General features: G+C 42.2%; 1 protein-coding gene across 1 annotated transcript in view; it reads left to right on the top strand.

Moving 5' to 3' along the window:
* LOC308325605 (uncharacterized protein) overlaps positions 1-25,511 on the top strand; it is an 80,077-nt gene that overhangs the window by 39,005 nt on the left and 15,561 nt on the right. Inside the window, exons 6-13 of the mRNA XM_080778145.1 lie at positions 10,594-10,873; positions 13,122-13,389; positions 13,823-14,146; positions 14,943-15,044; positions 15,409-15,446; positions 16,321-16,484; positions 16,971-17,146; positions 25,323-25,444. Of these exons, the coding sequence (XP_080634271.1) occupies positions 10,594-10,873; positions 13,122-13,389; positions 13,823-14,146; positions 14,943-15,044; positions 15,409-15,446; positions 16,321-16,484; positions 16,971-17,146; positions 25,323-25,444 (1,474 nt within the window). The remainder of the gene's footprint in view (positions 1-10,593; positions 10,874-13,121; positions 13,390-13,822; positions 14,147-14,942; positions 15,045-15,408; positions 15,447-16,320; positions 16,485-16,970; positions 17,147-25,322; positions 25,445-25,511) is intronic.

The following is a 25,511-nucleotide window of genomic DNA, read 5'->3' as shown; positions in this document are numbered from 1 at the left end:
TTCACTTTCTTGTTTACATTTAGTGGTGATCAGTAGTATACAGAACGTTGTGAGACACTTGACGCAAAGCATAAATTGGCCTTTGCACTGTGTTGTGAGCTATTTTCACTGAATATTGGCCTATCTTTGCCAAATGTTTGCCTATTATAGTGATGCCAGGGGTTCATGTGGTTAAAGAGCTCAACTGACTGTAGTATTACTTTATTTGTTTATTTGGACAGGACAATGCATATTAATGGACATGTCACATGGACGTAAATACACCGGATATAGCACAGTTGCTAATTTTCATCCGCAGTCCTCACAGGAAGCACAAAACGGAAAAACAGACAGTCAAACAGTGGAATACGTTTACATGACATTACAATCCACTGGGTCCACTGGGTCTGGCAGTAGGCTTGTGTAGACTTGTTTCATGTCTACTATAATTCATCTCTTTACCTCTCACTTACCTTCAATCTCGTTCCATCTTTCCCTCAAATCTTTCCGTCAAATCAATCAATCTGTCTCTGTCTGTCTCATCGTTCCAAAAAAGGAACTATTATAGTTTGTTTTTTATTATTATTATTGCCACAGCCCATAGCCATATAAAACAGCAGACTTTATTCCAAATGAAGTCCGACCCTTAAAAAACAACTTTGGGATTAATAAAGTGAGAACTTTTACAATATCTCCATTACCATTATCCAAATTAATTCCTTAATTATTTTTCATTTTTTTACATTTTACAAAAAAATCTCTTTTGCAATGTGAAATGCCACAGAATTCTTAATTGTTTTCCTTGTCTTTATGGGCACACTTGTGAAAGCTGCATTATTTTATTGTGAAGGCAAAAGTTTCTGAAAGTTCTCAGAGCCTGCATATCTCTGCAACGCGCATCCGTGACACGTTGAGAGTAGATCAGCTATTTTCAGCACGGAACACAAGTACGAATAAATCGGGCATCACTGCACTTCACTCACTGTGGAAGAGAGATGTCTTTTGTTGGCCATTCGTGGCGATATTATGGACACCAGGACACGTACCTGCTCGATGCAAAAATAACCAACTAAGCTATATGACGCTATTTTTTGTGGCACATTATGTTTAATCAACAAGTTTCCTCAGTGTTTGTGTTGGGAGTTGGGACAGTGTCTGCTGTCTGTCTGCGTGCATGAGTGGATCATCATGCATTGCGCGCTCCAGTGACGGCTGAGAAAGATTAGTTAATTTGTGTCGGATAAGGACTTATTGGTTGGTTTTCCGCTGGATATTAAGGCATGTTTAGGGTATGTTTTAGCGCCGGGGATTTCGCCTGGAAGGCTCTATGGAAACACTCACACTCTTGAACGAAGTTGAACGTGAGAAAGTGACGTTCACACACGCCAGAAATGAACGCGTTCACAATGAGTTCAAGCAGAAATACAGTACGTTCAGTTCACGTTCACCCAAAATATGAACGAGTTTGTGAACGATGGTTCTTTGAACGGGTTGGGGTACAACACTGTTGGTTAGTGAGCCTGTCTGGGGAGCCAGACAGAGCCCCTGGTTGTCCCAGGTACAGTTCCAGGCCAGGCCGGTGTGTCCCTGAGCAAGACTCTTAACCCCCGAATTGCTCCCAGAGCGCCATAGAGTGGCTGCTCAGTGCTCACTGCTCCTAGTTGTTATAGGATGGGTAAATGCAGAGGAAAATTTTCACCTGTGCATATACATAATGTGACAAAAATCACACCTGTGTGAACTGAGCGGTGCAACTATATTGTTATTAGGGACTTTAAGCAATGGCAGTCCGCTCCGGCTACCGGAAATGGATCAGTGCTCGATACATTAACATGCTTGCCGTCGCAGCCCTTTCTACTACGGCAGAACCTACACTTACACATAGTGTCTACAACGCCATGTCATAACCATGTTTATTGAAATTGTAGCTGTCATACATTTACACTGATTGCTCCATCACCTCTCTTATGCTGTGTAATGTGTTGGCATGCTCTGAATGAAGAAATAACACTAATGCCATATGTCATATTAACCATGTTTATTAAAACGGTTTTAGAATAACACAAATTGCTCCAGCACCTTCCTCTTTCCACTGCTGATCATGTCCAGCGCATGTATGAATAATTAAGCAATATCGGCAAGTTAGCTGCCGCGCGACGGGGTGTTTAAAAAAATGTGTTTATGTTTGACACACGCTACATAGACGCGTCACTATGGGAACCAATGTCACCGACGGCTGTTTGCTTAACGATTTTGACAGCTACGTCGATTGCGTCATGGCCGCCGTACTTGCTCGTAGCGGAGCCGTCCTGAAAACAGTTGTTGCTTAAAGTCCCTAGTGATATAGGTACTGCAGTGGCGGCTATTATGTTCCTCGGGCCCCAAAGCGAGATTGACAGCCCAGGCCCCCACCCCGCGGTGAACGCCAAACGGGACCGTAAATACCACTTCAGACTAAAACCCTCAACGTGGCTCAGCTGCAGCATACCTGAAGCAATTATTATACATACTGTAGGCTGTTAGGCTCACAGGTTGCATTGTTGTAAAACACGTTACATGTCGAAATATAGCTCCGTAACCATTCCAAACGAAAGCTAATCGAAATATTGTGGGCTGTAGGCTGCTACTCACATAGTTGTGGCTGTGACAATGAATGGGACAGCTTCGGGATTCAGGAAAGTTGATTAAGTTGTTGTTGTCTTTCACCGGCATGCGACTTCACTCACCTCCACTTAGTGTGGATGGCGACTGCAGAGTCTGCAGTAAAATTGTTCACTGAAACACCGGAGCAAATTGGTCTGTACTGTAGCGAGTCAGTAAGCAGCCCAGTTTAAACTCTCTCTTTCCGGCGGGCGCTGTGAAGGGCCCTTCACAATAACCCTTTACCTCCCAATGAACTACATTTTACACTGGTTAAAGGGACACTTTTTGCAAAGAAATATATGTTAATGTCAATTAGAAGATTTAGAACACTTTCCTGGGGGTCGCTATGTGTGTAATATGTGGTTTTAGATATTTTAGATTTTAGCAGTGAGCCCAGTGTCTCTGATGTCATGGACTAACTGGGCTTACTTCCTTCCTGGACTACAATTCCCATAATGCTAGTGGGGACTATTCTATCCACTCTGTTTAGCTGTGTCTTGACATTCCTAAGCTGCGTGTTGGTGTTGGGGAATGCTGGAAGTCGGTTCTTATCAGGATTGCAGGCTTGCTGTGGTTTGGTTTTGTTGAGGGATAAAAGGACTGAATCGTTGAGATGTACAGAGCCTCCTAAGCTCTTGTTCTGTTGATGGAGATGTTAGAACAGTGAGTGATGTATCGAGATGCGCGTTCATGCACACACGCACGGACGCACGCACACACACACACACACACACACACATACACACACACACACACACACACACACACACACACACACACACACACACACACACACACACACACAGTCACACACACACACACACACTCACTGAACTTCCTCTTTAGCCGTGATACCGCAGGCGTGAGCTGTGAGGTCAACTCCTGGTCATGGACTTACTGTAGGTTGTGGTGTGCCGTCTGACTCATCCTTGCTGTGGTATCACAGCTATAAAGACCAAAACGTACCACATATTGCCAAATCTTATCCCTGGAATATCTTCAAAGCTTTCAAGGCCTACAGCTCTTATCATCCTTGGGATTGCGTGGGAATGCCTCGAGGGAGTTCATGCCTTCTGCTGCTGATTGTTTCGTTTTCTGCGGCACTCTTCATAATGTAAGCTTTGTAAGGGAATGCTATTGGGACAGTTTCAAGGTTGTTTTGGTGTGGCATTTTCTGAGAAATATTGGAAAAAGTGTAGAAAGGATTTCTACACACTGGCAAACGTTTATATAGCCATTGGGGAAGAGTGTAAATGTATACGGGGTCTGGACCCAAAAGAAAAGGGTGTAATGGTCAACTACCTAATGAACTGCAGCGGCATATATGCAGTTGTCTGTGAGTACTTTTAGAATCAGGTTAGAAACAACACAAGACAGAGACTGTCCTGTCTTTGGACTGACCAGAAAGTCCTGTTATGTGGCACTGAGACGTATTACAGCTGTGCTGTGTAACTCTGTCTGGTATGGCGTACTGTAGGGGTGCAGCACTTCAAAAACGCACACTTTGCTGTGTAACTCCGTTTGTGGATAACGGTGTGGTACATTTTCTGTGCAAAGAAATGCATAGCATAGAGCACAGTAAAATTAATCAAAATGTATTGTGGAAAAAACAGTATTAGTGACATACTCGACCCTTAATGAACAATGTCGATACTTTCCCCGTTTATCATTCAAGAAACCATGTTTATAGACTTTCTACCCCTGGGAAGTTTTGATTGATTGATTGATTGATTGATCATTTTACTTCTGTGTCCTGCCCCTCATGGGTTTATAAGACACCATTCTACATTTACATTTGCAGCATGTTTACATTCTATTCATAACAAGACATTGAATTTCAGCCCAGAGTTATACAGAGCATTCTGTGTTAATCTCCCAAGCTTGACAAATGAAATCTGCCACAACAAAATCTCCTTTAACAAAACATAAAAAAAATTAAAATCATAATCTAACTCAAGTAAATCACCATAGATAGAAGACATCTTGTTAACAAATACTTCTCCTATGTATGTAAGGAGGAACATTTTTTCTGGCTTCTGGAGATAGTATCTCCATGCAGCTTGCTCTAGAACCCAGACAGCACAGGAAGCAGGATGCAACATTCTACAGTAGGAGAGAGGTTTCCTTATCAATGACACAGTCCATGCGCCAATTATTTCAACAGTGTACTGATAACATGTCCCTCTGCATGCACAGTATACAGATACCTTTGTCTATTAAGATGTGTAGTGTTGAAATCATGCAGTTATAGCAATTTCTGGGAGCATTTCATGGAGGTCGTCAGGGGGTTGAGTCTGATTACGGCACATGGAAAACCAAGGAATAGACTATCTAAAAGCTCACAACGCGGTGCGAAGCTACACGTTGTGAGCTTTGGGACAAACATCTGATTTCTCTTTTGGGTCACATGCAGGCTAAAAGGTTTGGGAAGCACTGGTCTAGTTGAATGCATTTACTCAGTGCTCACCCTCACGTGATATTCTTCTAGCTAGAGCTAATTCTGTCACCTACATGACACCGGTGTTTGAAATAAGTTACTACAGCATGCTCATTGGTGTTACATTTCAGTATAATGTGCACCAGGAATTATCAAAGTGCAACAGTTAATCAAACTACTAAAATGTAATGAATCGCTAATCGAACATTTAATAAATTGACTGCGCATGTCATTGTAGGAGAAAAGTTTCAGAAGATGTCAAAATCATTGTGACAATGTGTGGACACGTTTCAGTGTGGCTATTTTCACAATCTTTGCATGATGCCATTGTACGGCGATATATATATATATATATATATATATATATATAAAAAAAAGGTTAAAACTGTTTAATGTGTTCGGTTTTTAACCCATTTTGGGCGGGAACCCCTTTTGGTGTTAGTGTTATGTTATGCTTTAGCTATTGAAAAATAGCAGATCTACAAGCTCGAGCTTGTAGGTCTGCTATTTTTGAAAATCACACCTGTGTGAACCAAGTGGTGCAATTCCCCCCCCCCCCCCCCCCCCCTCTCTCTCTCTCTCTCTCTCTCTCTCTCATTAGAGACACAGCACTACCCCTCTCTCTGTTTCTGGCGCCCCCTTCTGGTATAAATAAGTAACTACTCAGGCTCACGGACACAGGTACACACACAGGTACGTACACGGACAAAGCTGGATGTAGAAGTGGTTGCACCACTTAAAAATCTGAGAACCACTGACAGAAACATAGCTTTTTCAGAAAACTGTCAGGATGTAGAAGACATTTTTAGAATCTGATCTCAGGTCAAAATGGGTTAATTAATACTACTGTAGGTGTGTGCTCTCCTAAAAAGAAAATCACCCAGTTTAAATAGTAGCTGAGCTTGACCAGCTCAGTGGCCTTTCAGTCTCAAATTGGGAGGTTGGGGTTGGGGGTCATACCATGAGACTATAGAAATGGGACCCAATTCCTCCATGCTTGACACTGAACATCAAGGGTTGGATTTGGGTAAGTCCCTGGGACATCATCATCACCTTTATTTATACAGTTGAGGGCAAGCCCTCATTTTCAATGTAGCCGAGGTTACAATACACAAAATACAGTAAAAAGAAGATAAATCGCAAAGGAACTTTATGCAGAACAACCAGTCAGTAAAATAAATCAATTGAAGCAGGAGCAATCACGGTGAAAAATGTTCTGGAGCATTCCTTTGAACTGACCGAATACTATCATCAAGTCCCTGCGACATACTATCATCATGTGACATGTCCATGGGGTATAGTTGTATGTATATTAAGCCACCTCACGCTACAGACACGGGAGACAGGCTCCTGCCCTATGGGCCACATGCTTCAGACACGGTACAGACACGTTACAGACACGGGAGACAGGGTCCTGCTCTATGGGCCACATGCTTCAGACACGGTACAGACACGTTACAGACACGGGAGACAGGGTCCTGCTCTATGGGCCACATGCTTCAGACACGGTACAGACACGTTACAGACACTGGAGACAGGGTCCTGCTCTATGGGCCACATGCTTCAGACACGGTACAGATACGTTACAGACACGGGAGACAGGCTCCTGCCCTATGGGCCACATGCTTCAGACACGGTACAGACACGTTACAGACACGGGAGACAGGGTCCTGCTCTATGGGCCACATGCTTCAGACACGGTACAGACACGTTACAGACACGGGAGACAGGGTCCTGCTCTATGGGCCACATGCTTCAGACACGGTACAGACACGTTACAGACACGGGAGACAGGGTCCTGCTCTATGGGCCACATGCTTCAGGAGCCGTTGGTTCCCGAGGCTAGTTAACTTGCATAGTATAGCGAAGACATCCTCACAGCATGATGCAACTTGTTGTGAGCTTTTACATGTAGATTGCTTCATTTGGCATTGGATGCCATCAAGTAACCTAAAATAAATAAATATGGCATATTATTACTGTGCTGATTCATGGTCATAGAATGTATTTATAGAGCCATTATGCTACTACTGCTGCTGCTGTTCATAACCTAGTGAGATTTAAACTTCTACGCACCCACGTAGTCTTTGTACAAGTGGGTGTGTTGTGACACAGCTGAGATGGATTACTCCTGTACAAATGGGTGAATGTGGAACTCTACAGAGCTACTGCAGAGGTTGCTCGGGGTGTGCACAGACTTTACCTTATGCGGTATGAGCAAATATTTGTGTTATTGTGCTGTCGCACACACTGAATATCTCAACTGAAAAAACAAGGATGGCTACGACGTTCTAAAGTCTAGTGAAAGATAAATCCTTCGGAAGGTGAATAGTGTCTTGGCTTCTTTTTCTTTTTGATTTGAACTTGTTTATTGGATTTCTGGAGGTTGCTGCTCCTGAACCACAGAGGAAAATATATATACTGTTGCACTAAGAGGAAAGGATACTTTAAACCAGAAGTCCAAACTAATCATTGTAAATCGTAATGATATTCTGAACAAACGTGTGGTGGTGTGGTGAAGTTTGTGTCAACACATCAACCTGACTGACAGCTTGCCTTCCCTGCACAACAGGTCAAGCCGTTTGCCTGTAGGAGATTTAACAACATGTAAATGACAAAGCTTTAAACATACTTATTGTATTGTGATGACTAATGCAACCTCAGGCAGTTATGTGTCATGACTCGCTGGCTTTATGTACCACTCGCCGGAACCTTGTCGATAAAGCAGAGAGGGAGATGTGCCGACGCCCTTCTGAATCTGAAGTGTTTATATAAATAAGATGTATCCCGCTCACACAAGCACACAGTCACACCTCTCTAACGTCAACCGCAGTGCTGCTGAACGTGTTCATGGCCAGGTGAGTCTAAAGACATTTTGAAAAAGAAATGTGGTCGCTTTGCACATTGCGCATTTGCAGCGCTGTTTTCGCACAGCTGTAGAGATGCAGAATGGATACGATGCACATTGCAGTGACTCACAAATGGGTACTTAAAAAGATTAACACAATAGTCCTGGGGACTTGTTTCCATTGTGGTCTTATATGTATTCAATTCATCAGCATAAACAATAACAATAACAATACATGTCATCAACAAGTACAAAACACTACAGTATATGATTGTACAGTAGGTATGCAGTGTGCAACAGCATTAGCAAATGTGTACATAGTTTGTCCAGTTCCGCTTAGTATGCGCAGCAGTGCAGATAGATGTATGCATGCATTTATGGAGAGAGTATGAGCAATATGTCAACAAGCCATATGGACATACTGTACTGTGGACCGCTTCTCTTTGCTTGAAAGCATGCAGAATCTAGATGTTGTATATCAGGCAGTAGAGTTGTATATGCATAAGATCAGCCTTGGTGAAATCATATTTTGGTTGGAATAGACTTCTTAGCTGATGCACTCTGAAAATAGTCAGCGATACTGTACAGTAGCTACACACCGTTTGTGTCCCAAAGTTAGAAGAAGGTATTCGACTAAGACTCATGTCAGTGTCAGTGATATCAGTAGCTTTGCACAGCACATACTGTATAATGTTTTCAAATAAATCAGGCATTATTTCGATGTGCATTATTAGCAGAACATGCCATTGAGGCTTCTGTTTGCTGTCCCAAACGTGTAAAGGAAAAAGACACTTCCTGACTTTTGAGGGATTTGCAGCGAAAGAAAGAAAGAAAGAAATAATTTACTATACTGTCTGTCACGGCTCACTCACTTAGTATTATTCCGCATAGACCTTAGTATTTGCAGAGTGGGTGTGTGTGTGTTATGAGATTTATAAGATAAAGAAAAGATAAGATAAACCTTTATTGATTATAGCAGCAACAGCAGTGAGAATGAAACACAGGAGAGGTACAGTGTAAGAGTCAAGAACAAACAAACGAACCAGACTAGTGAAGAATACACCTTCATTTAAAATACATAGTGGACTTAGATCCTGACTCTAGACATCTGCACTGGGTCTCTATATAGGTATAAATGTACAGTATAATGTACAGTCTATCAACAGTGAACAATAGTTTTTTGCTTTGTATTTACTTTGTATTCCATGCGACCACCTGTGTGTGTGCGACACGCACGCACGCATGCACGTACAACAGAGCTTTAAAGGCATGTATACAGTATAGTCTGTCATCATATGAATGAATATATGTGCAGAATCAACAGTGAATATATAGACAGTATACACTGCAGCGTATGAATTAAATTACAGTACTGTGTACAGTGCTGTTTGTCAACAATTCATTGTTTGACGTAAAATGAACTAGGGCAGTAGAGCTGCAGAGCATGCAAAATATACAGTTCAAGTTTGTGGTCATGTGTTAATTGTGTTTTAATCTGTGGCGTACAGTGACCTGGTGAATGTCAAAGATATCTTACTGTTCTGTGATTTTTAGTCAGGAAAAAGAAGAAAACTTTGTATAACGTTTTTTGCTTTGTATTTACTTTGTATTCCATGCGACCACCTGTGTGTGTGCGACACGCACGCACGCATGCACATGCAACAGAGCTTTAAAGGCAGGTTCAGAGCAGCCAGTGGTATGTTATGTTTACCATCCCAGAGCATTCACCCATTGTTGTTTCTCAGCTCTCTCTCAGTCCTGCCTTTATTCCGGTTCTCTTTACATGCAGGTGGCAGTGTGTGTGGTCTTGTTAAGAAAGAAAAGAAAGGAAGAACAAAAAAGCCCTGTTAATTCTCAGCAAGTTTTCCATTTTCCTTTTTTACATACAGTAATATTCTTTATTTAAGGACATCCATGATCATGTTCGTTTTTCGATTGACATTTCTTTGGTTGTCCTTAGCTTTTTATATACTGTATACGTATATTGTTTTCATTCAAAGACAAATACATAAAAATACATGAGAGAGTACAGTACATAAAGTTGTGAGCATTCATTAAAGTATGTCACATGAGTAAGCTAGCATTTTCTGTCATTCAATCCTTGCCTCTAGAAAATCTGGTCGCAACGGTATTACACATTTAACCCAATTAGACCTAATAAAGGGTCTCCTGCAGTCGGAGAGGGAAATTGATATTTGATCATATACATATACCTCATAATACATACAGATTGGAGTACAGGGAAAACATATGTACGTACACTGGCATGTCAAAAATATTTAATTATAATGCTTATAGTGTACACTTTGTTTGAACATTCTGTTTTCCTCAGAGGCACATTTGTGTTATAATTTTGTTAAACGAAATTAATGTGAGACCATCGTTTAACAATTTAAACAAACAATCTAAAAGTAGGTCTAATAAAAGCATGACCACGTTCCCGTTTATCATGGAGATTATATTCTATGATTATATAGTCAGGTGTGAAACGGAATAATCATTTCATTTCAAATGTTGTTTTTGGACACCATTGAGCCACTGCCATGCACAGAGCACCTTACTGTCCTTTATTTTCTCATTACGGTTACTTTTACACCAACACTCCTAGCTGGCCTCACTATATTGTTGTATCAACAACGTTTGCATGGCACACAGTACCAACACGGTCGTCTTTCTTGTCTCCCAGATATCCAAGGAGCTTTTGTACGGCAACCCCGGCGCGGTCCACTCCCTGCCCTCTTCCCCTCGCAACCTCCACAACCTCCAGGGGTCCATGTCTCCACCCATGGTACGCTCCATGCCCTCGTCCCCCTCCAGGTTGGTGTACCCTGGGGGCGCGAGGCCCGGACTGGTCAGGCCGGCCAGCGCAACGTTGCCACGAGAACTGATCTCTGGAGGGGCGGGACGATCAGTGAATGTCTGCAACAACAGCAGTGCCATACTGGAGAGGAGAGACGTTAAGCCTGGTGAGAGGAAACACCTTTACCCTATCCTGTCCCTCCATAGCTTCATTTATAAAGAGAGACAGACGCATATATCTCTGTCTGGCCTACACATCGACCATTATTTGACTTCTTTGTCGTCATTTGCAAATTATGCAGCCAATGCATCCCGATTTGTCAATCTGTCTCGTCTATTTTGGGCATGTCTGCCTAGGCAAATATTTTCAAAACCGTTTAAAAAATAGCAGATATAGAAGCTCACAACTCATCATGTTTTGACGAGTTGTGACTTTATACAGATCAGCTATTTTCTACATTTGAAATGTCATGAACTACCTGACCTTTAAATCCATTTTTACCACTGAGCTAATGAATGTGAAAATAGCAGATCTACAAACAGATACAAGGTTTATGGCCAAAAGCAACAATATGCTCTTCCGTTACCATTTCCAGCACACTTTAGTTTGTGGAGCTATACCCAGATAGACATCTCAAAAATTACATAATTGAACAATACTATACTATACTATACGATTAAAGCTTTTCTACCATAGAAAAAAATACATATATATATTTTTTTACCTCAGAGTGAAATAAATATAAAATAATCCCTTTGTTTTGAGTAGACTAGAGGTATGCTAAAATGCCATCCCCCCATCATGTTTATTCAGCTTATATATCTAATCATTTAAAACATCAAACATTTTGAATTCTTATTATATAGTATAGTTGTAATTGTAACCGAGGGCCCTAGGGGGCCTCCTTGTCTGGTCTTGTGAGAACGAGTGCCGAAGGATTAATAGGAGAACAGGGCCTATTTCCTTTGAACGCAGGCAGAGCCGGTGATCACTAGCGAGGTCTTGATATGGTGTCTGCTAGGTGATCTGGGTTCTTTCTTACTTCATTCTGTCTATAACCTGCGCAGGCATGGTATTTATAGTCCCGGGACGTCGGGGTGATGTCACGCTCTGACGTCCCGGTATTGATGTCGGAGACCTCGTGACGTTCCTTCGTAACAGTAATGCTTCTCAGCAAATGTTATTAATTATGATAAATGTATTTTTAATGCTGAATGAGAATCTTGAAATCATTTTGTACCCAGATAGACGTCTCCAAAATTGCATAATTGAACCATTTCTTAACATACTCATTAACTCACTAATGTTTGAAACAGGCAGCAGACACGAGTCCAGTGGTCTGTCAACAGACTTTCACAGTCCAGTGTACTCAACGCATAAACAGAGTTTACTAGCCCCATTTTGTATCGACAACATTACTCATGGACAGGTCACACGGACATTAAGTACATTAAGGACACAAAAAATTGCTTCTGCTCAGGGTCTGCTTTACTTTACAGTATGTCCGTGGAGACCCAGGGCCATCCCTGACCAGATGTCCGCTTTCAATAGGAGGTCGGCACAGCGGCCATTTTGCGGTCATCTGTCAGCTGTCTATGTTGTGAATTTATATTGTGCTTATGAACTGAGCTTAAACTGAGAACTTCTGAGAAATGCTTCTCATAGGACATACCAGTAAGACGCGCAAACGCGGGAAGCGAACGCAGCTGAGACCCTGCAGATCATGTCTGTCTGTCTGTGTGTCTGTCCCGCTGTTACTGTATATGTGGACCTGGCCCCTTTTGTGCCCATATATGGAGCTGAGTGATTGCTGATGCAACACACTCCATATTTGGACGTATAGCGGGACAGACACACACACAGACAGACAGACACACACACAGACAGACATGATCTGCTAGGTCTCATAGTAAGTGCTCATTGCATTCGCAATCACTGCGTTCGCAATTACAGACGTGAAACGTGTGAAAAACACGTTTTTTTTTTACCACATCTGTGGTCATCGTATGGGCATACCTAACAATTGATGCCAAAAAAATGGCAACATTAAAAATGTTGTGTATTTTTTTATATAAAAAGTCCATTAAAATCTAATTTTAATTACTTCCTGAAAACTAAAATGTACTGCGTGCTGAGAATTACATGTATACTATTGTGCTGAGCACAGTATGAGCAGAAAGAGGTAATGGAAAGTGATCATGATTGTGTCCACCTGCGACAGACTCACTGATAATATAATTCAGCCTAATCTAACCCACCACACCACTTTGCCGCAGGCAAACCGCCCTTCGGGGTGGGTGTCACAAATGTCCCACCCACCCCCACACTGACTTCACTTGATGCCTGTTCACGTGTGAGGCTGTGAGTCTTATTTCTCCCTCTAAACCTGTTCCTAAATCTGTCCCTACTGTTAGATGAGGACATGTCAGGCAGCATGAAGAGCATGGCCCTGGTGGTCCGTGGAGACGGAGGCCCGGTGCGCTACCAGGACTCCTACTCCTCGCTGCAGGACGGAGGTCGCCTGAGCATGGCCTCCTCGCTGGGCAGCGCTCCTGCCTCGCTCATGTCGGACGCGGTGGACGCCGGGGGTGGGGGAGGAGGCGGGGGGGGTCACACAGGCCTGCCCCAGTACCGGGCCACCATTAAGCCCCTGGTAACCTACGGAGACAGCGTGGAGCACAGGTACGGCCGCACGGAATACCGCTGTTTTACAGTACTTTAACGGCTGTCAGTCAGTATAGCAGTAGTTTTTGGATCAGGGCCCACTTGAAAATCTGGACAGCGCTTGCGGCCCACCCATCTGTATTAAAGTACTTAACACAGCAGCCATGTTAAGTGGTTAGATGGATGGGCGGTGGACGCTTTCCAGATTTTCAAGTTGTAGATTAAGATCCAATCACAGTGTGTCATTGGTTTTATTTAACTCATAAGAACTGAGGCCGATTCGATTCTACAAATGCCATCTAAAACTTTCTGAAAAACTTGCTATAACCAGTGGTTCTCAAACCTTTTCATGTCCAGGACACCCATAATGATGTGTATTGTAACAGCTGCAGTAGTGCCACGGTTTCACGTCTCTCTCACCTGTTGCTCGTTCAATCCGTCCAATCCGCAGGCAGAGCATGAGGAAGTATGGCGACGGCCAGCTGCCTCTGTTAGGCAGCAAGACTCCGCCCCCTTCTCCGCACCGAGTGAACGAAGTGAGGACGTCGGACGGGCAGATCATCAGAGGCGTGGCCATGGTGAACTCCGAGAGGATGTCTCCCGTCCGCCGCTCCCTGCGGCGGGAGAGCAACGGGGCGGTGGTGGAGGTGGTGAGCCGCAGCAGGGGAAGTGCGTCGTCCTCCTCCTCCTCCTCGGTGTTCGTCGACTCTCCTCGCGGTCCGCCCGACGGTCGGCTGTTTCAGGGTCACGTGACCGCCGGCAGCGACCCCCAAGCGTGAGTCAACTTTGATCCTTTTCATCACAGTTCTTGCACGTCTCTCTCTCTCTGCCTTGCTCATTTACAGATTTAGCTTGGTTTACCTTGACCTTGATTGTGACCTTGACCATCTTTTTCTGATCATTCACACTAAGTTTCATGAAGTTTTCCACCTGTTCACTTTAGATTGTGGCCTTCAATGTAGCCTTGACCTTCGACCTTTTCAACCCAAAAGTTTCTTGACTGATCATTCCCAATCCCAATACCAACATTCTTGAGTTGTTTTGTTCACAGACAGTCTGGGGCGATTAGAATCACCTGTCATGCATTGCTACAGTGGTTAGGGGCCATGCTGACAATACGCTGATGATACTCTTATAATTATTTTACAATGATGCACATGTGCGTACATACCGTACTACATACACAGTGTACATGTATGTGCAATTTCCAAGATGAAAGACATTTCACATGATGCACATGTAATTTGGCATGGTGTCATAGTAATATCGTACTCAATAGTTAAATCATGAATATTGTATGCCACATTTTTGGTAATTTGTATTGAATACAAATACACAGTGGAATAGATAGAGAGGCCTTCTGGGAAACAGAAGGCCACCGGTTCGTGCCCCGGCCCTGAGCATGGCACTTAACATAACTGCTCCCTGGGCACTCCATTAATACTTAATAGTGCCCGTTTCTCCTAATAGTTAGGGTGTGCAAATATACAGTGGCAAAAATAACCCAAAGCAGTGGGACTCATGGGGACCAAATTGTTAATAATCATTATTGCTTTGTTTCTATTTTTCAGAGAGAGAATTAAAGCAATGGAGCAACAGATAGCCAGTCTAACTGGGCTGGTGCAACACGCGCTGACTATGGGGACACATATCCCTGGCATCAATATGGTCAGGTGGGTGCCATCTCTGTGAATAGCATATCAGTTTGTCTGACATTCCGTATACAAACTATTAAAAACTCCACCGTAATATTTTCTTTCACACCGTTGGCAACATTTTACACAGTGCTTGACACGATATGCAGATGAATAATCAGATTACAGAGTAAATCAGGTTATGCCAAGCATTCAGTTAGCAGCTTTTTGTACGTGTTTAGATTTGACGTTGATTATTATATGTTTGAATAAATATGTGTAATTCAATGAAAAGATTGATCAAATATCTCTTGGTTTTAACGAGAGTACAAACACGCGCCCATTTCCCATATACGTTAAGTGAATGTTTACAGTGTTTTAATAAGTACAATTGTGTTTTCAGTGAGAGCGATGGGAAAAGCCTCCTCAACAACGGACCAGGTGAGAAACGGTTTCCTTTAACCTCACTTACCTAATCGATAATTTACCTAATGTAATCTTAAATAAATTAAAAGGAATGAATAATTAATATTTAAATGTCTTGACTCAGTCACTATGGTACACGCCTATTCTACACACAACATAATCTGTGCCAATACGGTTTGATTATGCAGTATAATTTAATCCACTGAACCTCTGACCCTTAATAATAATAATAATAATAATAATAAAACTTTATTTGTATAGCACCTTTCATGACATGAAATGCAGCTCAAAGTACTTTACAGAACAATGGAGAATAAAAGAAAAGCAGGCAACGACATAAAAAAAAACAAGCAGTAATGCAATACAGTGAGGACATGAATAACTGGGTCTTGAGCTGAGCTTTAAAAATGTCTACAGAGGCTGCCTGACGAAGGTACAGCCGTCGGCATGGAAAGTATTATTATATTGTAATAAGTATTATTATTGTTGTTATTATCATTAGTTATTACTGCATTTGTACAGCTGAAGAAGCTTAAATATCCACCATTGATCAACCTTTCTATTCCTATTGGCTGAAAAGGGTCCTGCAGGTGATGAGTCCGTACTCCGTTCACAAACACAGACACAGATTAACCCATTTTGAGCGGGAACCCCTTTTGGTGTTACATACATTATTATGTTATAATTTAGCTATTGAAAAATAGCAGATCTACAAGCTCATAGTGGCGCGCTACGAGCTTGTAGGTCTTCTTTTTTTGAGAAATCGTGAAAATATTTATTTCAGAAAACTGGAGGATTTAGAAGATTTCTTTAAAATGTCGAGGTCAGGCCAAAATGGGTTAACTTGTGTTGTTCAAGAACTCAGTCACAAATGCTCTATAATTTCCAGGGTCCAGATCCACGGCGGGTCGTCTAGTCGACGGCTACAGTCCCGCTCCGCTGGCCATCGCTGCGGGCCCCGCCCCTGCCGCGGGGCTGCATCAGAGGCTAACCGTGGCCAGGAGCAGCGTGTCTGAGCTCAGACTGCAAGTCTGCCAGCTCAGAAACCTACAGGTATACATCTGTACTATAGAGCAATGTTATGATGTAAGGATGAATGCAATGATGAAATACAATGCTGTGCTAGTAGTCACAGAGCAGGGTTATTGAGTTGGGAAAAGAGAAAGAAAGAAAGAAAGAAAAGGGAAAGAAGGAAAGAAAGAGAGAGAGGGAGTTTTTTACTACTGATATTTATCTACTACTGATATTTATCTTTTGTGACAATCCTTCAATAAAAATTATGTTAGAGAGAGAGAGAGAGTGGGAGAGAAGGGATAAAGAAAAAGTTAACTGAGGTTATTGAATGCTCTTAACCCATTCAAACTGGGAAGAATCTGTGTCATTTTAGATTGATAGTGTTGGCTATTCAAAAACAGTAGATTTACAAGCCTATGTCACTTGGTTTTTTATATCTTGAAAGTGTAAGATTTTAGATGGCATTTGCAGAATCGGCCTCAGGTCTTAATGGGTTGAAACTAATGCTAAATTGTGTTCTCCCAGGTGGAGTACCAGGAGAGTATGAGCTCCATGTTTCAGATGGCAGGACGGGAGCTGGCAGCGCTGATGTGTGAGAGGCTGGCTCACTGTGAGCAGACCGCATACAGACACAGAGTACAGATGGACCAGGAGAGACTCCACTACCTCAACCTGCAGGAGAGAGTACTCTCACAGCTCAGGTACACAACGCTATGTATGACGCATACTGTATACTCTGTACAAGGACGTTTCAGTCATTGACGGCTGACAGTAGTGTCTTCTTCAAGGATGGAAATTTGCATCGATTACCTATGCCCATTTTACACTTAAAATAGCCCATGTATGTGTTTAGACATCAAAGCAGGAAAACAGAAAGTTGATATGTTTATAAACATTCTGATTTGGACTTTAGGTGGTAGGGATTCTTTTTGTTTACATTTGGTGTAGTGCAGATACGAGATACTACAATGACATCGTAGTACAGTACATACAGTACAACATGGGCCTTTTTTAAAACACATTTTATTCAAAGGGTAAGCAGGGACATTGTATGCAATTTCACAGTGATGGTAAAACCCCTTGTTTTTATATTTTCTCCCACAAATCTCTTCCACCCCTCCCCAACCCTCCCCATCCACCCACCATCTTCCCCACGAGGCCGGACTAACAAACAACAATATATATATATATACGTATAAAATTAATAAGTTGGGTATACAATTTTAAGGAATAAGGAAATAAAACACACAAAAGAGAGAATTACTTAAGGAAATCAATATATAATCAAAATAACGATTTAGCCTTTTCAGCACTCGCACACTTCACAGTTCATCCCAAGCGGTAAATGGTTTGACCGGTAATGAGGTTAAACTAGCGAGGCAGCGTCTTACAGCATACAGTTAATATGATGATATATAATTAGAGTCGTTAGACGGAGGGCAACGGGAGGCCGACGTGATTTCAAGTGATTGGGGTTTGAGGAGAGATCACGCTAGGCCGTTCCATGTTGACTAGGGGGTGGACTCCTTGCGAAGGAAGTCTGGCATTTATCCAGCACTACAGTAGGAAGTTGTGATCATTAAATCATCATCATCAGTCTTGTTTAACAATTTAATTAAATCATTTAGTGTACATACATTGAATTTGCAGGCTGCTCTACGAGTCGGCTCGTACATACATGATGTGCTTGTTATAATTAATTAATTATTTTGTCCGACTGCGTTGGAGCTTGCAAATGGGTATCCACTGGCAGTTGCAGCACTTGCAGTTGAGAGTAGATGTTTCCTAATCTATAGCAGCTGTAGTATAATATGTACTCGGGTTGTCAGGAATAATCACACCGTTATTCATACATCAGTAGACTACGTGGATGCTTTTTGAAAAGTAGGCACGTTCCAGTGGTTTTCAATGAGTACAATTAAATACACTTAGATTTATGAGTGGCTATTCTGGCTATTGGGTTTCAACATCCAAGCGCGCACACACAAAACTAATAATGATAATAATAATTCATACTTATTATACTAGAAGGGTGCAATTTTAGGAAATTGCAAGGGTGGTTGCACAGACGTGAGCTGCGAGGAATCCGCTGGGAAATGAATTCTGTCTTGAATTCTTCATGTATTCATTCTTCTTCATGTGTGAAGCCATTTGCACACTTGTAATTCATGGGTTTATACTAGAAAGTTCTGTTCTTGATGAATTCTGTCTTGCCATTGTCTTGTACATCCTGAATTGGGACAGAAAATGGACTTTTGGGGTTACAAAAAAGGTTACAAAAAACATCCGTTGAACTTAATAAACAAAAAAGGTTAACAAAAAACAGGTTTACTTTAGCTGGCATAAAGGTTCTGGGACCTAGAACAATAGTGCTGCCTACAGCAACCACACTAAATATTATTAATATAGCGCCACAGACTTTTTTGATTGTGCATGATTTCTCTCCTGTCGTAATACGTTTCAATTTCACCTCTGTGACATTTTACCAATATGACATTTTGACCAATTAATTCAATCAAATTAATTTAATTTAAAAGGAATGATTCTGTCCCTAGGACAGAATCATTTGAAACGGGGGCTAATGAAAGTCAAACTGGGGTCATGAAATTGTTAAAAATAAAACCCTGTATATACAAAGACATAGATAATTATCCACTAACATGAACTGATGGGCTTGGTATGACTCGCTGAGCTGGTCAGTTAGGGGTCATTCCTGAATGATGGCTAATGAGTTAGCACCAGCACCACACATGTGTCACAAAACCTTGAGACCGTAGTGGATTTGAATCTCCTTCTGTTTCTCTAGCCCAGGGGTTCTCAACATTTTTGTCTGGGAACCCCCGGAAATGCTTTGGCCATGTCTCACGACCCCCGCCCCCCCTCTCCCCACCCCCAATGCAAATTGACCGCTACAATAGAGAAAATACATCATAACCTAAATAAATACTGAAACCAGATATAATCATTAAGGAAGGTTTATGCATCTACTATGTGTACTATATAAACTCTTAATTCCCATTTTCCAGCCATTCAGTTGCAAAAGAAAACGTTTTCTTTCTTTAAAAAATAATAATAATATGGAGAGCCCCCAAAATAATTTGGCGACCCGCTGAGGGGTCGCGACCCCCAGGTTGAGAACCCCTGCTCTAGCCTGTCTCAACATTAACAGCTATCTAATGCATAATAAGGCTGAAATACTTCAATGAAGTGAATTTGCCGTGCTCCAAGAGACCCCTACACCTCCAAGACCCCCTCTCCTAAACAGAAACCCAGCTTGGCATGTCTGTTTCCACTGAAATAATCATATTAACTGTTAGTCAACCAACTAATGCAATTTCCTTTTTTTATAATGAACCAATGAAGTTGAGTGGATTTCAATTAGCTCTCACTCACTATGCAGCATTGGTTTGGCACTGGTTCTCAACACAGGGTCCAGGGGACCTCCAGGGGTCCAAGTGGACCTTTACGTGTCAGAGAGTGTACACATTATTGTACATTCTCTGCGCACCCAAAAAAAGTACTTATTTTCGTTCAATTAAACACCCTGTGAAGCCTTGAATTCATGGAGATTTTTTGTGTGTGCATTCCTGAGCCAATGAATTGAGGAGGCTTCATGGGGTGTGTTTGGTATGTGTAATTGATAGAAAATAAGAACATTTTCGGGCTGAACTACTCCTTCAAATGAACACGGAGCATTTTACGGCGTAGATTGGGGTCCACCCCCCCCCCCCCCCCCCCAAAAAAAGACGAGGGTCCGTGTTGTAAATGCATATAAAACTGGGGGTCCTTGAAATTCAAATGGTTGACAAACACTGGCATATATACAGTATGGTATTGTGTGGTGTACTTACAGTATCGCCTCCACAGTATACAGTACAGTACTTTACACCGCAAGGCTTAGCATGAGCCTGGCGGCCTGCCAGCACATGTCTTGTCAGCATGTACAGTAAGATCATGTAAGTGGATCCTAATGGGCTTCACCTGTGTGGAGAGGATCATGTAGAGCAGGGGTTCTCCTGTGTGGAGAGGATCATGTACAGTAGAGCAGGGGTTCTCCTGTGTGGAGAGGATCATGTACAGTAGAGCAGGGGTTCTCCTGTGTGGAGAGGATCATGTACAGTAGAGCAGGGGTTCTCCTGTGTGGAGAGGATCATGTACAGTAGAGCAGGGGTTCTCCTGTGTGGAGAGGATCATGTACAGTAGAGCAGGGGTTCTCCTGTGTGGAGAGGATCATGTACAGTAGAGCAGGGGTTCTCCTGTGTGGAGAGGATCATGTACAGTAGAGCAGGGGTTCTCCTGTGTGGAGAGGATCATGTACAGTAGAGCAGGGGTTCTCCTGTGTGGAGAGGATCATGTAGAGTAGAGCAGGGGTTCTCCTGTGTGGAGAGGATCATGTACAGTAGAGCAGGGGTTCTCCTGTGTGGAGAGGATCATGTAGAGTAGAGCAGGGGTTCTCCTGTGTGGAGAGGATCATGTACAGTAGAGCAGGGGTTCTCCTGTGTGGAGAGGATCATGTACAGTAGAGCAGGGGTTCTCCTGTGTGGAGAGGATCATGTACAGTAGAGCAGGGGTTCTCAACGGTTTTGCCTGGGGGACCCCTGGAAATGCTTTGGCCATGTCTCGCGACCGAATGTTTAAGTAGTAGTGAAAATATAGCTGATCTGCTATTTTCCCTAGTTTGGGTCCCGGAGAGACAGCAAACTTCTCTTTTGGGTCACGGTCTAAAATGTTTGGGAACCACTGATGTAGACAGACAGCCCTGTGGAAGGAAGGGACGGTGGGGGAGTTAACCGGAATGTACCGCAGGGTTTACAACATAAACATAGGGTCACCATGACCCAATTTGGGCCACGGAATCCCTTTTAATGGGTCGCAACCTGCGAATAAATATCCTCCTTTTTTGAGGGGGATGTTCCGTCCATAAAATGTTACAACACTTGAAAGTCATATATCTGTGTTCTAATAAGAAATGCACCAAAGCACCCGTACTATAATCACAATTAAGAGCATTTACTTAGTGCATACTGACTGGAATGTTTATAGTCACATTCAACATCATCCATCCATCCATCCATCTTCGACCAATTATTATCCAGAGTAGTTCCAGGCACAGAGCTTCCCTTTCCCATGCAACCATAAACAACATAAGATTAACCGTGTTAAACCACATTTGGAATATTGGAAATTCCCCGGTGGGGAGATATCTTACCATAATTACATGTAAATGATGGACTTTGGCCAAGAGACATTGCATCGTGTATTATAACAACATGGTATCAGCTCTTATGAAGCTCACTTAGTCTTGACTTGTCACCTTGATCTAATGTATTCCTCATCATTGGATATGATGCCATTTAACCACTTAAACCCTCTAGACAAAGTGCTTCCCAAACTTTTCAGGTCGAGACCCAAAAGAGAGATTAGACATTTTGCCCAGGACCCAAACTATAAAAATAAATATAATACAAATAAATACATCTACAAAGCGCCTCTCGCCGCTAGTTTTTGTTGTTGTTGCTAATGTTCCCCTCAGAATATGGATGCTGAGTTAAACTTGTAGATTGTAGCATTAACGTGGTGCAGCGTGCTAGTTTGATATGGAATGAACAGTAAAGGCCTGTTTAAGTATACAGTATTTCCTGAGGAAACACTTTATAGCATGGATCAGTGTGGTCCCCCAGTGGCCCCCGACCCACAGCTTGGGAGCCGCGGTGTAGATGTTCTGGTTGACGACTTTTTGTTTTGTTTTGTTTTCCATTCTTTCCCACGCTTGCCTTCCCATATGCAAACTGTGTGTGTGTGTGTGTGTGTGTGTGTGTGTGTGTGTGTGTGTGTGTGTGTGTGTGTGTGTGAGACATGTGAGAGAGAAGACATGTGGCTGCTTGCTGGTTGTCTCTGTGGGGGTTTGGGATTCAACACAGTCCCTCTGTTTTTCCTGGATGTTACCTTTCTCATGCTGCTGTCTTAATAACTGTTAAAGAAAAGAAAAGTTGATTTGCGGACTGAAATATTTGTGGCCATTAGTCATTTTGAGTACATTTCCTCACTGCAGTAGGTCAGGTTTGATTTTGAATAGAAGAGAAATTTATCAACCATACAGTACATGGGAAATTAGCCTTTGGCTTCACTAAGGTATAGGCTACTAAACAGGCAAGGCACATGCATTTTGTGTTTATTTATTAAAACCGGGAAAGCACCGTTATCATATTACATTTTAGCGGTGAGCTTGTACATCTGTTATTTTTGATAATTCTTGAAAAATCTTGAAAGTGTTTGCCTTTGGAAGGCATTTGTAGAATCGACCTCAGTTACTAAAACTAAAACTAGGTGCGACACCAAGCAGGCCATGCCCCTCAGTTTGACCTTCTGTCCCTCATTTTCTCCTCCATCCCCTTCTTGTCAATATATATGTTTTAGATAGCAATGTGTTTCTGAGATTCTGAATTCTAGATTCTAGATGTCCTCGGTCGCTTACACGGCTGAGTTACTGCTACTGTATTATACCATACCTATTCTTACATGTTGCCCCTGACATACTGAAAGTCAAACTTAATACTGGAACTAATGAAAACAAATATACATTTTTAAAGTATTCAAATGGTATTCAGTAACGCTAATCTGCATACTAAACACACACTATCAACAATAGAGTGAGTGTACGATCAAAGCATACTGTAGGCTTAAAGCCCACACATTTCTCCTGAGGTGTGTGTCCAAGGTCGTACTCTGAACACATAGGCAGTAGGCGCACACAGACAGAGACACAAAATTCTCAGACTCAAACACAGACATAGTCAAACTGGTTTTCCTGGTGGTATGTCAACGCAGCACCTCACAATACTCTTGAGTATTCTTGGAAGGGATAGCATGAGCCCTGATCTGGTTCTTCAACTTACTTGTTTTTATGATGTTTTGGCCTCACTAACCACAGAGCCTACTACAGTCATGGACACAGTGACAATTCACCATAATAAAACATGTGTTTTAGTTTTTGCACCAGATCAAATGGCACTGTCATCTTACCTCAGGACTAGAAGGAACAGCACCTTTCAAACGACATGTTTAGGAAACTCACACTTTCAAATTAGGTTATTTTCCTCACCAAAGTTAAGTTATAGTTAACTGAATAGACTGATCAACCAACATTTGCCCTATTCTACTATGACCAAAGCTACAGTTCAGCCTGACACTTTTTAAGGTGAGCTACAGTACATAAAACAAGAAATGATGAAATGCATGTCATGTAGTCATACCAGCTGCTTTTATATCTGTGGCGGAAGGAAGACAGTTGACTGGAATAGTATAGTATAGTAGGCTGCTGCTGCTATATTATTATCACAACACATTAACACAAGCATGAAATCCACCTAAATGGCGTTATATATAGGGATGGAGCTCGTGCATTTTTTATTGATAACGAGCACCTTATCAATCAGGCTTATTGAGCCGGGTTCTTATCGAGCCCACTATTGAGCATTTTCTATTATTTTGTGGAAAGACGGGAGACAATATAATACCGAACAGAACCAGTATATTTTACTAAAGCCTTCAATTTTCAGTACTTTTCTAAGTTACGGAAGGCAATTGACCAATAAAATGTGTACAGTCACTTTAAACGCTTAATTTTGTTTACCCGGGCAGCGCTGGTTGGCAGGTATCAAATACATGTTTAGACCGACATGTTTGTGTCGGCATGGGTGATTACATTTATTTCTTGATCGCCTCTTGTCTTGATTGTTTAAACATGACGTCATGGGCCGCTATGCTCGATAACAGGCTTGATAAGCCCAAAGCTTATTGATGACGGGTACTCAATGAGCTTGTTATCGGATGTTTTCGGGTATCGGTTATCGAGCTCCATCGAGCTGTCACAACCTTGTGGCCGTGGTTTTCATTCGTTTCTGATGTTCTGTTGTCAGTTCAATCACTGTGTTTTGTTATGGCTTTCCTGCTGTCCACTGTGTCCAGTTAGCTCATAACATTAGCCGCTGACTTGTCAGATGCTGCGGTCGCTAATACAGGCAGCCAATCATGACTAGGTCGCTACAATGCGATTGGCTACACGAGTGGTTCAGACTCCCATTGGCTTGCTTAGGCGGCGTTTCAGAGTATCCCATTGGCTTAGGGGCAGCCAATCATGACTAGCAGGAGCCAATCACAGACTAGGTCATCTACGTTTCCAGTGCGTTTACTGACCATGTCATGTGATGATTTCTTAAAAAGTATGGAGACCCATTTTAATCTGCCCGTGATCCACATTTAGGTTCTGAGCCAAACTCTTTGGAGAACACTGGGATATGACATGCAGTAAGCCTCAGGTATCACTCACATACCTACAGTACCTACCTAGCTTATATTCATTTTGCTGCTCTCTGCTGAAAAGGTGTCAGAAAAGTTTACATTCCATGTTTGTAGACAATAATGTTTTCAGAGTTCAGACTGATGCAGTAAGCAAAAATGCAATGGAGTTTCCTAAAACTGAAAGCTTGGATAATTAGGAAATCCCTGGAAGCAATCAACATCAACATAAAAGCATGTGTTGCAAGTTTTCCTTCCTTGCCATTTTTCACCTAAACAGTTCACCTAAAATACCTGCTGCCATCTTATGTTAATAAATGGGTATTACAGTTTATTAAATATCATTCAAACTCTAGTCACACTTGCTTAACCACTTCAATCCTATATGCATTGTTGACCAGGGGAGGATTTTTTAGTTAAATATAATCTGTCTGCCAAAAATAACTGATCCTACAAGCTCAGGCCCATTAAGACATGCTGAATGCAGAATAGGGATGCAATTTATTTAACCTTTATTTAACCATTCTCTGTCTGTATTTGTCCCCCCCCCCCTCTCTCTCTCCCCCCCCCCCCCGCCAGTGAGTTGGAGGGCTACGTGGAGCATTTGAAACAAGAGTCTAGGCCGTCAGTCACCTTGAGGGATGTGGAGGAGGGAGCAGTCAATCTCAGGAGAGTCGGGGAGGCCCTGGCTTCACTCAAAAGTCAGTTTGTCTTGCTTTTGCTTTGTGATTTTCTGTGTTTGCATCATTTACTTTTTATTACTTGCGC

Source organism: Protomyctophum bolini (assembly GCF_963924005.1).
Source record: "Protomyctophum bolini genome assembly, chromosome: 12".
Lineage (NCBI taxonomy): Eukaryota > Metazoa > Chordata > Actinopteri > Myctophiformes > Myctophidae > Protomyctophum > Protomyctophum bolini.
The sequence above is the reverse complement of the archived record's forward strand: the minus strand, read 5'-3'. Positions and strand labels throughout refer to the sequence as shown.